Below are 18,937 nucleotides of genomic sequence, written 5' to 3' on the forward strand. Positions count from 1 at the left end.
CTTTTTCATAGTTCCAGAACTCCAGTGTCTTGTTCTGGGTGATTTTAATCTAATGTATAGATTACTGTATGGCCATAGTAGCTCTCTCTTTTTATATAAAAATATTTGTGAATTAAAAGAAGCACAATAAATCAGACTTGAAGAATGCAAAATAAATGTTTTCAAAGATGTGATGGAAAAATTTTACAGTGTCCATTGGTAAACTTCTTTCTTTTGAAAACTATTATTTTGTTTCGTGCAACTTTATTATAGAGAGTATAGTTGCAAAGTCCATTTTAAACTGTAAAAAAAAAAACAAAAACCACCACATCCAATGGTGAAGTCAATATGTCTTTGTTTTCTAGACTTTACATGATTATTTTCATGTAGAAGAAATAGTTCTGAAATAGAGATCTGGTATCAGTAACTGGCATTCATTGCTGCAAGATGTATAACCTTTTCATGAAATTTAAGGCTTAATTGCTGTGAGGTGCTTTGATACAGCTCCTATAAGATGCAAATCAATTGTTTGGATTTTTTTTTTTATTTTACTCATTAACTAGTTGTGTTTTGCATACAGTTTATAGGTGTAGTACAAGCACTTACATAGAAAGCAACAGCTGCAATGTAGATAGAGGTTGGAAATTATGACTGCTTAAAAAAAAAAAAAAGTGGCAAAATAAGTAATTTCAAAATTCATGTTCAGTGCTGGTATTAAGCTCTTTATAAATCTTGGTACAAATAAGCCTGGATAAGTTGAAGTGGGAGACTGGGCAGTGGAGTCCAATCCAACCTCTCAGCTTACGTCAGGATCAATAGGGAAGGTCACCCAGGACCATGTCCAGATAGCTGTGGAGTCTTCATCCTTGGAAGAACTCAACAACCTGTCTGCACAAGCTGTTGCACTGTTTGGCAGCCCTTGAACTGTTTGGTTGGTTTTTGTACGTACTGGCACATGGGGTTTTTCTCCTGGTGTGGGACTTGGCTTTTCCTTTGCTGAAATTCGTGGGATTCCCGATGTCCCATTTCTCCAGCCTGGTGGTGTTCCTCTGAGTGGTCACACAGCCATCTGGTGTGTCAGATTGTCCTCCCAGTTCTGTAACAGTGGTGCTTTTTTTTTCTTGCTAGTGATGGTTTCGGTCCCTGTAGTTCAAGTATAGGAGCTGTTCACGTGATGGTTTTTGCTGTAAAAGCGCAGTCTTTCAGCTACCTTTTTGCCTGTTGCAATACCATGTGGATCGTTTTGACTCTTCGGAGGTGTAAGTCTTAGTCCATCTTATGTTCCAGCTGATTTGCAGGTGTGTCACTGTCACTTATTATCTTTAGTCAGTAAACGTGATTGTTTTACATCAGATGCTTAATGAAAAAGTGAAAAGCGAAGCCAGCCATGAGGAAGCCTGAAAAGGACTGCAAACTGTATGGCCTTTTCCCTGGGGCTGTCGTTGCTGGGATTGGGGGATGGCGCACGGTGCGGCAGACTGGGCTGTGGAGGTTCAAGATGATACTTCTTAGCAGTGTCCTCTGGCAAGGACATCAGGCAGTGACTGCGGTATAGAAATGCAGCAGTTTTTGCCGCCTGTGCAGGAGCCAGTAGCCTCTGGCAGAGGAGGCTGGCAGACCCAAGGGCTGTGATATCTTAAACTGCTGTGGCTGAGTCTGCCAGCGTCCATCTCTGACGCCAAAGTCTCATCATCTTGACAGACACATTAGCACTGGAATGGTTAGGCTCATTTTATCTCCAGCTACTCAACTTCAGCGTACTTCCATAGCGCTCGCAGTGGTTTCCTAGGTCTGGCTTACCAAAAAGCAGAGTAGCAGAAGCACCAGATTTCAAGCCTTGAAATTGCTCTTTATTTCTTATCTCAGTATTGTTAAATCACCAAAAATGTCAGTGGGGCTCCCCCTTTCTTCCAGAGGAAAAGAAATAAAAAAGCATCTGTAAAGTTTGCATAAGTTTGGTTCTATGTGTGGGTTGTTGGTGAGACACTGCAGCCTTCTATCACTGGACAAATTTTATCAGAACAAGATCCTTAAACATCTTAAAGTATTGAAGAAGTTTTTCATGGACGGTGTTGCAAGTGTAAAGATTTAAAACGCACCTGCTGAAAATGGAAAAGCATTTCAGTGGCTGGCTTCATTTTCCATTAAAACTGGCAGCCATCTATACCACTTTGGTCTTTACTTAAAAGAGGTTTATTTATGAATCTTTGGAGTATGTGGGCATGTTGGAGTACCTGTGGGATATGAGTGTGCTAGTGGGCAGAAGTGTAACGTGTTGGTTACATGGACAAGTTTGAAATGTCAGCTCTTCTCAGAAGCAGACAGCTTGATGGTGTTACACACTGCAAAATCAGGAAGACTAATTCACTGTAAATTCTGGATTTACTATATTTTACTATCCTGTATTAATGCACCATGTTATCAGTCTTAATATACATTAAACATAAGATAGTTTATTCCATTTGAAAGTTTACTGTGTATGGTTCAGACAAAGCTTACTGAAAGTAATTTATTTTCCTTCAAAAGCAGGGTGACTTCACACTTACACAGGCTAGCAGGAATTCTGACAGATAATGAAATACTTTTGCAAATTCACACATTGTGCTTGCTGTTGACATTCTTTCTTATGCAGACTATAGCAAAGGCCTAAGGTAGTGTTAGGAAAGATTTGCCTTCCTCAGAATAATTTTATTTGAAATCCAAAATACTAAGAAATTGAATTGACCATTTAGGATGCGTGATGTCTGTAGCTGTGTCTTATATTTGATGCCATTTGTGGAAGAAGTTGTATAAGATACTGTACAGTTCATGGAAGTCCCTTAAATCATAAGCAGGTGGTTACTGAATGTTATGGATTGCATTCACTGCTGTTTCCCTTACTTAACTGTGCTTACAGTCTTTTAGTTGAAATGTTATCTGTGTTTTTCTGGTGTTGGAATTCTTGTTGAAATTTTTACCATCTCAATACATTTTATGCCAAAATGTTTAGTCTGGAATTATATAGCAAATTGATTGTGGTGCTTTTGAGCAACCTTTTTGTTGTTACAGAAATGATAAAAATGTTTATAACCTTTTTTTCACTGCACCCACATAAACGAGTTAAATGCAAAAAAGTTACATCTGTTCATCGTGATTGTGAGAGTTACCAGTCTCTAATGTGTTGAGATTTAATGAATTATATTGATCACAGTATAGCACTCCATAGATATCTGTTACCCAGGTAAAGTATTTATAATGGTAAGAAATTGAACTAAATAATAGAAAATACTTCACAACATTTTACAACTCGGTGTCGCTGTACTCAGGGACCTGAGCTGTATCTGTAGGTGTGGATTACAATGGCTGTAAATTCAGACCCATCTGTTACAGTGGGGTTTTCTTTGCCATACAGTCAGAATATTTTTGGTTAGTTAAGTACCTCCATGATCTAAGGCATTTTAAGTACCTGCTGTTAATCAAAATCATAAGTTAAAGGTTTCATATTGACTAACTAACAGCTTAAAATTACCTAGGAAAGACGGAAGAAAAAAAAAAACTGTGGGAAGCTTATTTCATTGTCTTTCAAATACTAAGTCTTATACTGTAATGTTCATTTTTAAGTGACTTGTCTACATCTGTCACATTCATAAAAACGAGGAGTTTAAAAGCTTTTTAAATTGGGACCATGTATATGTTCTTGCTTGTAGCAGTATAAAAATAGCTTCGGTGTCTGGTGTTCGTGTGCATTTGCATTACACTTAGCCTAACAGAAACTGTTGGAGACATAAAGTTCTTTCTTGAAGCGTAGCTGGTGTGTCTCTTCCAAATTTGCTTAGCAGAAATTTGTGTGCAGCCCTTTTGGAGAGAGTAATGGGAAGTGTATTTGTGCAGCCCAGTGGTGTGTTCGGGTTGCTGTAGTACGCCGCTTCTCAAGCGCCTCATTGGTGAGGTTTGTGGTTGGTGTTGAGCAGCAAAAAGCTTTTTTTACTACAAAAATCCTAAAGCAGCCTTCACTGCCTGTCCTTTTTTGCTCTCATCGCTAGCCATAGTAGTCCATGGCGTGTCAGTAACTGTGGTGTGAGGGTCTCAGAGGCAGGGGCCAGGCTCCACGTGGGTGCAGGGCTGGAGGTGCGGTGGCGCTCAGGGCCTGGAGGCTGCTGCCTGAGGAGAAACAGAGTACATCTGACCACTGAGGGCTGGTAACAGGCTCGGAGATTTTAACTTGGTGCTAAAGCAGGATTTTAGGGCAGTTTTAAATGTGGGCAGCGCCTATAGCCATGAATCTGCACGTCAAGGAGACTTTTGTTTACATCTTGCATGGTCGAATGGCTTTCTTTCATTCACAGGGATGAACATGATTTCTGTTTTAAAACGTTCATGAAAGTTTCTAACAATATTCAGGGACCCAGATTCTGAAATACTAACCCTTTGAAAAATACTTCTTAACCTCTGGGGGGGTCAGGTCTCATGTCTTTTCCTACACGATTTCACTTGGGTTCTTTAAATCCGTATTTTTTCCGAGGCTCGTGTAATCATCATTTTTCAAGGGACATACTATGCCAGTGCTTTGGCCTGTCGAGTTCGCAGGCAGCTCAGGAGTGGGAGATGCGCCTTTTGCTTGTCACTGCACTTACCGAGGAGAGATTCAGAGCTCCCTCTTCAGCCTGTCTGCACCTTCATTCAGCAAGGCAGAAGGCTTACATGCACAGCTAACAGCTGCCGAGAAAGATGAGCACTGGCAAAAAGTTGAGGACAGACTTTTTCAGTAACTTAGAGATCAAGAAATGTTTCAGTATGGGCTTGGGGTACTTACTGTATCTATTAGGGTTAGAGACAGGGTCTGTCCTAGCAAACTTGGATTGCTTTAAATTATCTGCATATGTCTTCTAATAATAAAAGATTCTGAGAGATTTGGTGGGAGTGGCAACAAGGTATTAATTGCAATGTTTTGGGGATAAACCTAAAGTATAAATGAGGTCAGGCAGACGTTTTTACATATGTGATTTTTTTTTTTTGTGCTACTTGCTGCTAGCACTGGTTACCTTTTAGGGAAAAGATGCTGTCTACATGTTTTTTTCATACTAATGGAAATGGTAACTCTATAAACATAACTACTATGTAATATAATGTATAATAGCTTTGTTTTTCTGTCACCCACATCTATTTGTTTTTCAATTTGCGAGCAAGGCTATCCCAGCCACGTACCAAATGGTTGATCAGCCCTTGGTGTCGTTGTGTGAGGACATGCATGCACAGTGATGGCTTGGAAGCAGAGCTCTGGTGAGAACACCCTTTCCATAGGTGCTCTGTGCATGACTGACACAGGGAGAAATGTCCGGAGGGGAGAACACTTACCAGGGCTTTCAGCACAAAATCCTTTACTTATTAAATATGGAAACTTTGTAGACACAGTGGAATAAAAGATGTTTATATAGTAACATACTGGATACTAAGAAATTAATTGCAGCATATTAACCCTTGTTTAAACTCGGTGTAATGTAAGGAGTAAGTGAAGAGTTGAAAGTACTTCATGTAGTGGTGATTACATTTAGGTACTATCTCTCCAAGTTGTATCTTGAGGTACAAAATTGAATTTGAGACCATAAAATGTGATTTTTAAAATTCCTGTAAAAGTTGCAGAAAACTTATCCACAATAGAAGACCTTAAAATATATTTTTTTTAATTTTTAAATTTAAAACAAACAAAAATAACAACAACAAGAACTGTGCTATAATAAACTTAAAGCACAGGGAGAAGGGGAGTTAACCCATAGTAGTACTTCTTAAATATCAGCTACAGTGGACTGGGCCTTAGATGTATTCATATTTGCCAGTTGTTGATCATATCCCCTTGTTTCAAGTGATATGATTTAAAAGACATTCTGGCTTCATTACTGATGTGGATAACTATTTTCTGTTATCTTCTGGCGTGTTCTTTTTGCTTTCTGAAAATACTTCCTTGATATAGTCTGTTGGTCTGTTTTCCTGATGGTAATATCAAAGGTGAAAACACATTTTGGCAGGTGGGAACAGGTGGATGTAACTTGCTTTTCTTTATAGCCGGCGTTCTGTATTAATTTTTGTTTTCTTCATTGTTCTGTATTTGGTTCAGTTTAAGATATATATACTTATTTCCAAGCCAGAGTATTTAATATTATGTGCAAGTCACATTAAAAGTCATCAGAGGTCGATTTCTTACATAATCTTTTTTCAAATGCTTACAAGTTTAAAAAAGTCTTATCGAAGAGAACCCTACAGGTTTGTATGTCTAAAGCACAAATGACCTGAAATTATTAGCAGCTTGGGATTAAGTAATGCACAAGAGTTGATTCGCAATGTAAATATATTTGACCTACTACATGATAGCATGCTGCAATATAATGAAATTTCTTATCTCGCAGGAGGGATTTCATAGAAAGCAGCACTGTAATACCAACCACTAAAAACTGACTTGTTTGTTAATATTGCTAGGATTTTGCTTGTTCTTTAAAAACAAAGGAACATCAGAGATAGGAAAGCTGTTTGCTTTTAAAGGCAAAAGCAATTATTAGAAAAGGGGTTCAGAAAATGTGAATTGAAATAAAAATAGAAGCAGACAGGCAAAAAAATAAATGTTAGGAGATTGTAATTTTGTTTTATGTAAGTAAGTGCTTTCTGAAAAAATTGTGCTAGCAAAGCCATTGGATGGATAGAGATCCTTTGTATCATAAAATGCAAAACACGTGCCAAACAGGCAACTCCATTTGATTCTTTTTCAATTGTATCTGAATAGGTTGTCTGTTTTGTAAGAGCAGACTTGGTAAAGGTTTTGTTTCCTCATAGACTGAAGTAAGTGCTTAAGTAGGGCAAGATCATCCAGAGGCTTAAAAGTTTCTTTATGTCCATCTTCCTCAGTGAGGATGTTGAGGAAATATTTAACAGAGGCCCATTCTATTCATGTGGTGAGCTGAGGTTATTTAGGAGACGGAGAAGGGGTCAAACGGAAGGTGCTGGAGTAGCTATTGAAGCTTCTCTAAGTGGAGCTTCCCCTGAAGGACTAGCTGATGTTCGCTGAAAAGTTGTGAGGAATTTAGAAACGCAGCAGCTGAGCTGTTGGCTAAAACATGCAAATCTCATTTGGATGCTATCCTGGAGAATAGCAGGGTAACAAATGTTGGATTGTACAGATGAAAGCGAACTGAGGAGGTGATTCTGAGAACTGTACGTGTAATTCGCTTGGTCTTCCCTGCCAATAAAACTGATTGCAACAGTAAATTTTAAAGTGGTTATAAAACAACTAAATTATTATGTTTCGAGTAGTAAACCGTCTGTATAGTAAACCAAATTTCTTTAAGCCTCTGAGCAAAATCACAGATAAGAGCGTACTATTAAATTAATTATCCTTCCTTAGATTCTTAGAGAAAATCGCCCATTGAGAAGGGGTCATGGAAAAGACCAAGTAATTTTGAGCATAAGTGAAAATCTGTTGTGACTAAAAGAAGAGAATTTGCTAGGAATAACCGTTCTGTTTGTTATTAGATAAGCCTGTTGTTAAGACATGGGGGAAAAAGATGGAGAGCGTGCTGCCTTGTTGAGCTGCGTGTCTGGGCTCCTTTAAAAGACTGTTATCAAAAGCTCTTTTCCGTACTCTGAGAGATTTAAGTATCTTTTTCCCACAAGCAATCTTTTTGAAAGGAGAATTAATGAAATGTTGTCACAAGACTGGAGATTTAAAACTTGAGCTGTTTATTTGTACTGAAGTGAAACCAGCTGATCTCCAGCTCTGTGTTTCAGCTGGTTCATCTCATTAGCATCTTGCAGGAGTAATGTGAAAAATGCAGTATCCATCTCAAATTAAGATGCTCCATCGTTTACTGCCTCTGAAGCTGATGAGAGGTCGAGTCCCTCCCTTAAGCAGCATAAAAAAGGTCCTGATTTGCCTTGTTTTGCTTCTCGTAAAAGAAATAGCCTAGTTGTTACTTTTTATCGTTATTTATAAAAGCACATTCACAGCCTGAATAGAGCTCGCAAAGCTCCAGAAAAAACTTTTGTTTGATAATTGTTGAGAGTCAGTGTAAGAAGCCTTCAAAAAATTCACAACCAGCCAGGCTGAGTAATTGGGCAGCCTCGTGGCAGCTGAAAGTTAGTGTGGTCACTTTTATTGTAACGTACAGAAAGCCTAATTGTGAAACTCGCAGGCATTCCTGAATTTGAAAGCTTTACTGGTTTGGTTTATTGGGGGAGGCAGATGAGAGGTGTAGGCTTGATGGTAATGCATATTAAAAGGGACTGACACACTCCTTGTAGTTCTTTTCACTTGGTGTGTAGCGAGAAAGGGGAGAGAGCATTCAATGGAGAAAAGGAAGTGACACAGGAGACCAGCAGAAATGAGCTGCCTCTGGAAGGATGTTTTAAAAGGATAAGAGTATAGGTCGGCAAGCAGGAGATGGTCTGGGCAAAACGAGTCCGAAAAAGGGGCTGGTGACTGGCCAGCATGTAAAGAAGCACAGGAAATAAGAGTCATGAGGAGGAGTGGAAAAAGCAGTGTGGAGGCTGAAGTGGGCTGACACCTCATTGCTCAGTGGGCTCTGTGTTGAAGCCTGTGGCAGAAACAGCCTCAGGGTGATGTTTCTGAAGGGGCTGCCTGGCGATCCGATCTGCTCTGAGAAGGCAGTGAGTGAATCACTGGGCTGGGAGCTCTGCAATCCAGAGCCAGAGAGCCCAACTAACTGTTTGAGGGGAATGTAGAGACAGGAGCCCAATTCAGCTTGTGTTTTGCTCTTCAAAACAAAAGCAGCTCCTGACTTTCGGAAAGGGGTTTTTGTCTGTATGCAAAAGGCTAGTTTGGCTTGAAGGCAAATTGTTGAGTGGCTGTAAAGCAACCTTACTTCTGGCAAGTCACCTTCACTGTAGCAAAAGTTTCAAAATCAAAATGTCAAATGTTGGGATTTCATTGTCTAATGCCTGCTTAGAGTAATGCATTCAGTTTTGTCTGCAGACGGGCAGCAGAAATATCTGACAGTAAAAAAAAAAAAAAAAAGTAGGAAAGATCTGTACTTATTTTGCTGTTACCTTTACAGAGGGAGAATGCTGAGAGTAAGAGAAAGTTTCGTACCACTCCTTATAATGTTCTTCTTACATAAGTCATTAATGTGCTTGTTTGTCTTATTTTAATACCCTAAGAAGAAGGTGATTATCAAATGAAATAGAATGGAAAGATATAAGTCATTTAAAAAAAAAAAAAAAGAAAGAAAAAAGGAACACTTATTTCTTACATAACATATAATTAACCTATGAAGTTCTCTGCCAAGCTATAGTAGTGAGGTCAAAACCAGAACAGAATTCAAAAATGATTAGAAATACATTTGCATAATGAGCAAATCCGCAATTATATTGTAGGATTTTCTGTAGGTTTGAAAGATCTCTGGGAGTATTGCCAGCTCGTACCTGGTTGTGAAAGGCTAAAGCAGAGAACTGCATTATAAACAGGTTGTATAATTATCTGGCATTACTTGCATTTAAGCATAACGTAAGCTTGGCTTAACTTCTTTGAATTGCCCTTTGAGAGTGCATCTCTTTCTACCAGCTACAGAAGGAGCCTGAGGAGATGAGCCTGGGAGAGCCAGCGCTAGGCACTGTGAATAACCGCCTCCTGCCCAGCATGAGGAGTCTCGACAGCCATTTTCCCCTGCTTTTGTAATAACTTGCACTACGAAAGAAATTAATTGCATCCACTAATTGTTAAGGAAGACTGGGTATTTCTGTTTTGAATCGGGACTGGGTCAAATAAGTACCATGCATCCCAGTGCTTCACGTGCTTCTGCAAGCATGTTTTTAAGACATTTTGTTTGTTCTCTGTAGATTGGGTAATTCTGATGGATTTAAGATAGAGTATCACGTAAACCCACGGTTCCTTATATTCATGTTAAATGTGATTTTTATGTGGGAAAGAAAGGGTATTAATTTTGTTCTTCAGAATAACTATAATCTCCTGAGCGGTAAAACCCTGTTAATTCTCAGGCAGCTAATCCTCAAATAATAATTCACTTAGTCTGACTTCACAACAAAAATAACTGCTTAAGTGCAAATGATTGCAACGTAGGCTCTGTTTGGCCTATAAAAGGTACCTAAAATGCAAATGTATGGATAGCTGGAAATCGTATAGCAACTTTTTCACTGCCCTCAAAAAGTCGCAATCAGGTGTTTAAAAGAAAAGGGGCAAATGTTTCAAATGCACTGGAGCTAGAAGTTCATGAAAACTTGTAACAGACACAAAGCTGGGCAGAAGAAAACTATAGCCAGGAATGAAATAGGATAAGCACACAAAAAAACACGAAGGCTTAATATGACTGCACAGAGCTCTTAGGATAGTCAATACAGAGGCAAAAGAGCTCAATAAATATTTTTGTTCTGTGCTTGGGAAAAAGACAGATAGCACGTTCACATCGTGGGGTGTACGATAAGGCACTCTCTGTTCTCACAGTAATCAAGGAGGACACTGAACAGTAGTCAGACTTGAATTTGGTGTTTTTAAGTCAGAGGCCTGGATAACAGATGGCGGTGCGCTGTGGAAGAGCAGGCCAGAGAGCTGTTGTTGATCATGTGTTTGGGTTTTGGTAGTTCTGGGAAAACAAAGAAAGTTGCAGAGGACTTGAAAAATGCTGCGGGACTGCCTACTTCCAGGGGAATAAACAGGCTGAGGCCTGTAAATGTGATGCTGGCGGTCTGACGTGAGGCCTCAGTGAAATGGTGAAGTCACTGAGGTGATTCGTTAAAGAAATGGAAAGGATTGATGATAATGAGTCCTGGTTCATGGAAAATAAGTACTATCATGCTAACTTGAGAATATTCTTGATGTAGTTGGCAGACTGTTGCAGAGGAGACCAGGTCACCCTGTGCTTGTGGGAAAGTGACTCTGGTGGTTATTTATTCAAGAGGTGAGTTAATCACCTACAGTCCAGCCACCTATTCCATCTGCTGCTGTTGGTGTCATTCATAAATGACATAATTTAAGTTTGGTCCGTGGGATGAAGCAGTTCCACGACTTGTTGCTTTTTCCTGTCAAACAAGTGGGAGTGAGCTGGGAGCTGCAGCTTGGGCTCCGGGCAGTGCTGTGGGTCGGTCATGGCCCTGCCTCTCTCCTTGCCTTGGCCAGGCTGACAGCTTCTCTGGGCTTCCGTGGGTCCGAGGGGGTGTTTGGCAACCCCTATAGCCTGTGAAAAGCCAGTTTGAGTGAATGAATGAAACCTGTCCTTCTAGTCATTCGTCCACAATTCATCACGGCATTGTAGGCAACTACTTGGACATACAATTTCTTCGGGCCTAAATCAGACTTGGTTTTAATTAAGCATTGCATCTGCTGCCTCACTCAGCCCGTACGAAATCCTGTCACAAAAATAAGCTCTTTTGACAGAGAGGTGTGAGATTTTCCTTGCAGTTGCTGTGGTCAAAAAGGACCTTTCACTGGACTGGCTGCGGTTCCCTATTTTCATCGCTGGAGATGCTCAGCGAATAGCCAGACTATTCCCTTTCAGGTGCCACTCTCAAGTCTTACTTAGTATTTCTGGGGAGGTTTGTTTGTTTGTTTTAATAATTTCCATCTCTCTGTTTTGCACACTGTGGATAATGCTTTAATAGTTCTCTTGTATTGCTATTAATAGTAAGTTACTGTGATTGATGGTCAAAAAAAGAATGGTGAAACTGGTCTGCTAAAGACAGCTTCAAAGATTCTGCCCATCTGCATCCTGTGCCCTTTGAATTGCAGGTGGTTTCCTGTCTCGGCTTTTTTTCTTTGGCCCTTTTCCTCTTGAAATTTCCATACAGGGTTTTAGTAACTTAATAGCAAACTTCAGAGTCACTTGCTGTAGTATTAGCTTAAAGTATTGATTTTGAGATACCTATGTTCATCTGATTTTTATTTTTTTCAATTTGTACTACTGTCTGGTTTCTTCTGTATCTCTTTTGCCTTTTCAAATGTGTAATTCCTCCATTTAGCACTTTTTCCTCTCTCTCATGTCTCTCTTCTCTGAAGACCCCACATACCCTGGCTTTAGTGAGTTTTTGCTCTGGGTTAATTAGCTTCTTGTGCCTCCAGAAGCGTAAATCACACCAGTTTTGAGCACTCTCATTTTTCTTCAGGTTTGGTCTTCCTCATATCAGAAAGTTCCTGAGAACTGTTGTTCAATTTAAACTGATTTTTTTTCCATCATTCTGTTGGATTTTAATGCTGTGGATTTGCTTTTCCTGGTTTTGTTGTTTAGTTTGATAATGCAAAGATGAAAAAACAGGTTTAGAAGCAACTAGTTATTCGGGTTTAACCTTGTTGTGTATATTCTTGATTTTCAGACTCACGCAGCCAGGGTCAATAAGTTTCTTTGGGTAGAGGTGATTTTATATTGCCATGTTTCTAAGTTGTTTTCTGGGTGATTTTTTTGGTGGGGAGGCAGTAGCATCTTTACAAGAACTACCTCAGACATCAGGCATAGGTCAGTGACTTTGCATCAAGTTGGATGATGCTGCATCAGAGCGTCTGCATTGCTCTTGCAGTTTCTTTGAGGTTGCAATCTATTTTGGCATTGGACTCACCTAGCACAAGGAATAAGCTGTGTTTGGTATTTTGACAGGCCTTCTTTGGAGACTGTTGTTAAGTCTGTCTTTGTCTGTATTGCTCTGATCTTCTGTCAGAGGATAGAAGTGTGTGAGATAGAAATCTGGCAGAAGTTTTGAATTGTTGCTTGTCATGATGAGCACCAGTTTCTTGGGATGCTCGTCTTTGCTGCAGCCTGAGGTGGGTGAGATGTTTGCTTTTTTACTTTTAAATGTTTGTTTTAACAGTCAGTCTGTTCTGATCTTAAGCCCAAAGTCCAACAGCCATTGTTTTTGGTAGCTTGATTTGAAATCATACACGCCAGCATTAACCTCTAGGATGTTTCTCAGCGTTATCATCACGGTTTCGATGTTTGTGACAAGCTTTATTGCAAGGAGTTTCATCTAATGCTGCGTCAGCTGTGTTTTCTGATGAAGAACCGTCATTACCAGAACAACGTTTTTGTAGCCAGTGAGTTTTATGAGGATAAATGACTAAATTATGCATTAGAAATACCCTATTTTGTGAGGCGCTGAGAGGTTGAAAGAACAGTAGCTGGCAAATCAAGTGAGCTTGGAAGAAAGATTTGAATACTAGTTGGAAGAATTTTAAAATAGTTCAGTCATTTATAACAAAAAAAATAATAATAAATTCATAAATAAGGGATGACTTAGTTAATGAATTCCTGCTGATACAAACTGAAAATTGTGTGTTCTTAGTCTACATTCATTTGCAGCACCATAAGTCATTCATTCTAGAAGTTAAAGTGCGTACAGGGGGCTATCCATGCCTAATAACCTATAGAGAAAGGTTAGCAATTATACCAAGTAAGGTCCTGATCCCCGTACAAGTACAGGTGTTGAAACAGCAACTTAACCAGGTTTGTTCTTCCGTGTCGCTCAAGCAGTAAGATGAAGTAACAGTGGTTCCTTCTGGCTTCCAAATGTGTAAATCAGGGAGGGGCAGGTAGGTGGTTGTTTAATTTAGTGTTGTTAGTCTTCTGTATTTGTTGTTAGATGTTCTGCTTTATTTTCTGGGGGACTCCAGCAGTGTAAGGCTCAAAGGCGTTATCATTTCACTCCTCTGTCATGGAGCTGTGTACAATATTAGCAGGCTGCATTATCTCAGTTGCTGTGAATTCTGCATCCCCTGGCTAGTGCCAGCCCTGTGAGGATCTTCTGCTTCTAGTTGAAACGTGCTTTCTGTGTTACATTTAGTCAAGTGAGTTATGTTTTTATTTAAATTGGCTTTCTTTTTAACTAATAGTGATGGTGTTGCGGATTTGGGTGCAAAATGGGAATGATATTGAACAACATCAATCTACACAGTGAGCATTCTTGATTAATATATATATGAGCTTTATTTGCATCTTGAATTAGTTTCTCCTTGTATGTCAATATTTTGCAGAAGAGATGACACTAATGTGTTTTTATTGTGTTTACCAAGTATTGACAGAGGCAGCTCTTCTTTCCTTTTAGGAATCTGGGTAAAAATGGCTTATCTAACAGTAGTATTCTATTGGATAAATGCCCACCTCCACGACCACCGCCTCCACCATACCCTCCCTTGCCAAAGGACAAGCTGAATCCACCTACACCTAGTATTTATGTAAGTAAACCTGATGGTAGAAGTACACTGCTGACTGTCTTTTTTAATTACTTAGATACACTGCTCTCCCAGCTAGTATATAAGCAGTAAAAATGCTAAACTTAAAGAGAATTTTGAGACAAGGTTTGACTATTAAAATAGTTGTAAATTAAGAATTTCAGCCGATCGGTGAAGAAGGGGGAAAACAGCTTGAAAAATTCGGAGTTTATGTTTTAATACTTAAAATATTGGTGGAATAACCAAAATGGTTCAGCGGATACAAAGCTTTTCATTTAAGTTCATTTAAGATGAACTTTTTTTGCGAGTGACAGTTTAAGTGATGAATGATCAAATAATTAAACTGAACTTTCTGAACAGTCTACTTCAAAATATACTAAGGAAAATTAACAAACGTTGAGGTGATCATAACAAGAAAATGTCATAATTAGGAAAAGACAAATTTCGTTAATAGAATAGTTCAGTTAGAAGGTACCTACAAAAAATTGCCTTTTAGGTAGGTAGTTTTGTGTTTTGTTTTTTTCTTATGCAACCATTTAAAGTTCTGTTCTAGAAACAAAGTTCTGTAATAGCTTTATGAAGTACTGTAGCCAACTTCCTTGATAATGGAAGAGTAAATTATAGTATATCCATACAGCTAATGTAAAAACCTCAGGCTGGCTTTATTCAGATGAACTTTAGGACCAGCAGCACTTGGCAGCTTGGTGTGATACTATACAAGCAGTCAGCCTAAGCACGAGATTAGGATGGAAGCAATAGTGCTGTGTTCAAAGTGTTGCACCTGAATTAATCTACCCAATTACGAGTCCATCACAGCTTCATCGGCTCTCTGCAAAGCTGGTAAATCCCCATGTTGCAGCATACTGGATAGATGTGCCAACACAGATCCCAGTATTTGGGAAATCTGTATTGTGTTTTGTTTATTGAAAGAGATGTTTTCAGCATCTATGCTGTCTCTGTCTACAGTGTCGTTGGTATTTTGTTCACAGTCTGCAGGATTTTAAAAGGTTCATAGCAATTAAAAATAAAAGTCAGGGGAAACTATAGCATAAAATTAAAGTCATAGATGCGCAAAAGCATAGGAAAATCAAATCTATTTTTCTAGTTAACGTGAGATATACTCTGAGAGTGCTCTTTTTAATTATACTATTTCTCGTGTACATTATCTGTAGGATTAGCTTTTTTGACTTCTGAAAAGAATGCTAGTATATTATCCTGCTCTTCAGAGAATTCTGCAGGTTCAGAGAATTTACAGGGCTGCTGTCAGATAAAGAAATAAACTGAAGGAAACCTGAGTTGCAAAAGCTGAAGCAACCTGCGAATAATTCATGCCAAGAAATAAGTTACAATAATGAATTAATTTCAGATGGAGTGAACCCAGTTTATAACACGGAAATGGTTGTATGGTGTTGCTGTTCAATCCCCTCAGTGCCGGGAAATGGTTAAAAATTCCCATCTTTTTGTTGTTTCTCATTTTTTATTACTCTTCCTTACTTTACAAACAAGGAGTCTAAATTCGTCTGACATCTAATATTCCATTATGATTTTACAGTTGGAAAATAAACGAGATGCTTTCTTTCCACCTTTACATCAATTTTGTACAAATCCAAACAACCCTGTTACTGTAATACGTGGCCTTGCTGGAGCGCTTAAATTAGGTAACTTTACTTTGGTTTCTTTTTCTTTGAAAAATGTATGTATTTAAACAAAAAGTTTAAAGTTTCTCAGGTCTTAAAAGTGGATTTGTTTATAATGCTATATTACTTTTGTATTTCAATTAATTAGGGCGATGTGTTGTCACTTAGCTCACTACTGTTTCTAACCTAGATCATCTCTGAAAAAAAAAATCCAGCAGATTTGTTGATCATGGAGAGGAACTGAGCTGTGGGCTTGGGGGCTTACAGATGGTCTTTTTTTCTTGTGGAAGCTATGGCTATGTGTCTTTGTGCTTAGATTTAGTGATCTCACTGTGTACAATATTTTGAACTTTGTAGCTTGAAAAACTGTCATTGCTAGTAGGAAGTGGGTTACATAATGGAAGTACATTCATAGAGCTCTAGTTGTCTGAAAAATACTTCATTGGTAATAGATTTATCCGTGTTTATAGATTTTTCTTGGAATATACATCTTACAGATGCTGGAATATAGCTCATACTGTAGTAGCTGCCAAGTTCTTGTTGTGCAGAAAAGCTTTTTGAGCATTATCAGAAGTGTAATTTTTAAGATATAGGGGGGCTGTATTCTGAAGGCTGAGGGAAAATATATGTTTTAGATTAATCCTTTAGATAATGTTATGTATTAATATCTTATATTCTTGGAACTTTTGTAATATTTTAACTATCATTTGTGAATTCTATTATTTATTAGATTTAGGACTCTTCTCTACTAAGACATTGGTAGAAGCAAATAATGAACACATAGTAGAAGTGAGGACACAACTACTGCAGCCAGCAGATGAAAACTGGGACCCCACTGGAACAAAGAAAATATGGCGTTGTGAAAGCAGTAGATCTCATACAACAATTGCTAAATATGCACAGTACCAGGCCTCTTCGTTCCAGGAGTCTTTAAGGGTGAGTCCATTGTTCAAGTTAGAATTTAAAAACTGTGTACTAACTCTGGAACCAAATTGTATTAGTAATGGCTATTGGGAAAAAATGCACTAGTTCTAAGGAAACAGAGGCATTCCCGTCAGCATGAAGGGCACAAATAATTTTACAAATTCCATTCTGAATAGAGAGTCAAACGGTATTCAGGGTATTTGTTCCCCCCAGGTTCTTAATGTAGACTTAATTTTCTTAATGTAAAGCTCCTGGCTGTTACATATTTTAAAAGCTTGTTACCTTTAAGCTTTTGTATAGTGATGTCAAAATGCATATTAAAACACGTAGAACTTCAGGCAGTTTTCTTATTTGCATTGCTTCTAATTTCACACATGCTTTGAAATGATATTTCTTACTTCTTCATAGCATGCTTAATTAATCTATGCTCATACTTCTCTTTCAGCAAAATGGTTTAAAATACTGTATTAACATTTCCCCCCCTCAGAGTGTCTGCTTTGCGTATTTGTTACAGCTGGGCTCCAAACATAACATTTTCTGTTTAGTATAGAAGTTGACATACATTATACTTTATTGATACTAATTTTCAATATTTTTTGTTGAAGTAGTGAGTGCATCCTTGTAATTAGCTGTGGGCATTCATCTAAGGCATATGTTATTGAGCGTTGTGAAAAGATTAGGGTAAGGTGAAACAAAAGAAAAGGTATTATTGACCAGCTGTTGATTAGATAATTGGGAAAACACAGGGAATCAGTTGTTGGTTGCAGTTTTCACTGCTGTTATGCTAAAACAACAATGGTTTCATAAAGGGAAAAAGAGAAATTCTCAGTTCAAATTTCATGCGTTAGAGGAAAGCATTTAAAGCAAAGAAATGAATCTGTGGTTGAAGAAAAGAAAAGAGAAAAGAAAAGAAAAGAAAAGAAAAGAAAAGAAAAGAAAAGAAAAGAAAAGAAAAGAAAAGAAAAGAAAAGAAAAGAAAAGAAAAGAAAAGAAAAGAAAAGAAAAGAAAAGAAAAGGTAGTTATGATTTGAGTGAGATTGGTATAGGATGAGGAAAAGGCAAAGGAATACTACTGGGATGTGGGGAGCACTGAAATCATTAAGAGTGTGTAGATTGGCCTAGCTTGGGACTTGAATGGGATTTTCTGTGAAGATTTGCACCAGCATTGTATTCTTGAGCATCAGTTCAGAGGGGCTGGAGAACATGACATATGTATAATGTTACAGAAAAGCACGTTTAATAAAGTATGTGATTGGTTATGTACGAGCTTGTCAGCGGGAAAGTCTCAGTTTTGATTTGGCACCAAGAAGCGACTGCAGTATTTTCTGGTGTTGTGGTGGTTGTTGTTTATATTTTCTGCTAGAAATTGGGAGTAAAAATGTAGCATGTAAAATAATTTTCATAATGACAATTTTTCATTTTTCCTTTGGAAATCAAAACGACGTTGTTCTAAGTGTATGTGCTTCTTCTGCCTAACACTGCTTTGTCCTGTCCTTAGGTGACTTTTGTAGTGTTCAAATGAAAGCCATGTTTCTTCTTTCTACTGACACAATCATGTTGGCTTGCCTTAAGTGACCTTTTTTTTTTTTCCCTCTAACAACTATTACATTGCTTTTCTAACATGTCTTTCAGGATTTCATAAATCCATCATCACTAGGTTCCTTTTTGTTTCTCTTTGTCCTTCATTCAAAGGATGAATAAGACTTTCTCAGGTACATAGGGCACTTTGAGACTTAACAACAGTCCCATTCAGAGACAAAGATCTTTGGATAGCATCCCGGCAGTTCTTTCCTACTTTTCATCTTACTCTTTCACCTTCTTTGTCCATCTAGTTGTGAAAAAAGAAGGTTTTAGAATAGGATTTTGAGCCCTCTCTGCTAAAAAGATAAAATTACATCATTTAATATTAGTTAGACTTTTTCCAGTAGTCATGGTCCTAATACTGCAGTGCTAAAATAGCAGATGGCTATTAAAAATTCAAAAGACTTTGTATAATGGATATTATAAAATGAATTTTATAAATATTAGTCATCCTAGTTTCACGTCAGGAGACCTGCTTGATTTTGAAGGTAGATAAATGTTCTTGTCTAAAAAAGTTAGCAGTATTCATTTAGATTGGTTTCCTTTTCACCTGCATAATGAAGCAAACCAACACATTAATTTGCCACTCTAATATAGGCTAACAGAAATATTTACAGTGTAGAGACTTCTTGTTTCCTGGCCCAAACCTGACTGAATTTTTAGTCAT

General features: G+C 38.2%; 1 protein-coding gene across 15 annotated transcripts in view; it reads left to right on the top strand.

The window, feature by feature from the left end:
- KDM6A (lysine demethylase 6A) overlaps positions 1-18,937 on the top strand; it is a 152,639-nt gene that overhangs the window by 115,350 nt on the left and 18,352 nt on the right. For all 15 annotated transcript variants that reach the window (XR_014316996.1, XM_082754203.1, XM_082754210.1 and 12 more), the window contains 3 exons: positions 14,002-14,131; positions 15,681-15,786; positions 16,496-16,701. Coding sequence is in view for 14 of the 15 variants with exons in the window: in XM_082754203.1 (XP_082610329.1) it covers positions 14,002-14,131; positions 15,681-15,786; positions 16,496-16,701 (442 nt within the window). In the remaining variant the exon portion in view is untranslated. The remainder of the gene's footprint in view (positions 1-14,001; positions 14,132-15,680; positions 15,787-16,495; positions 16,702-18,937) is intronic.

This window comes from Aythya marila (assembly GCF_965140915.1).
Source record: "Aythya marila genome assembly, chromosome: 1".
Lineage (NCBI taxonomy): Eukaryota > Metazoa > Chordata > Aves > Anseriformes > Anatidae > Aythya > Aythya marila.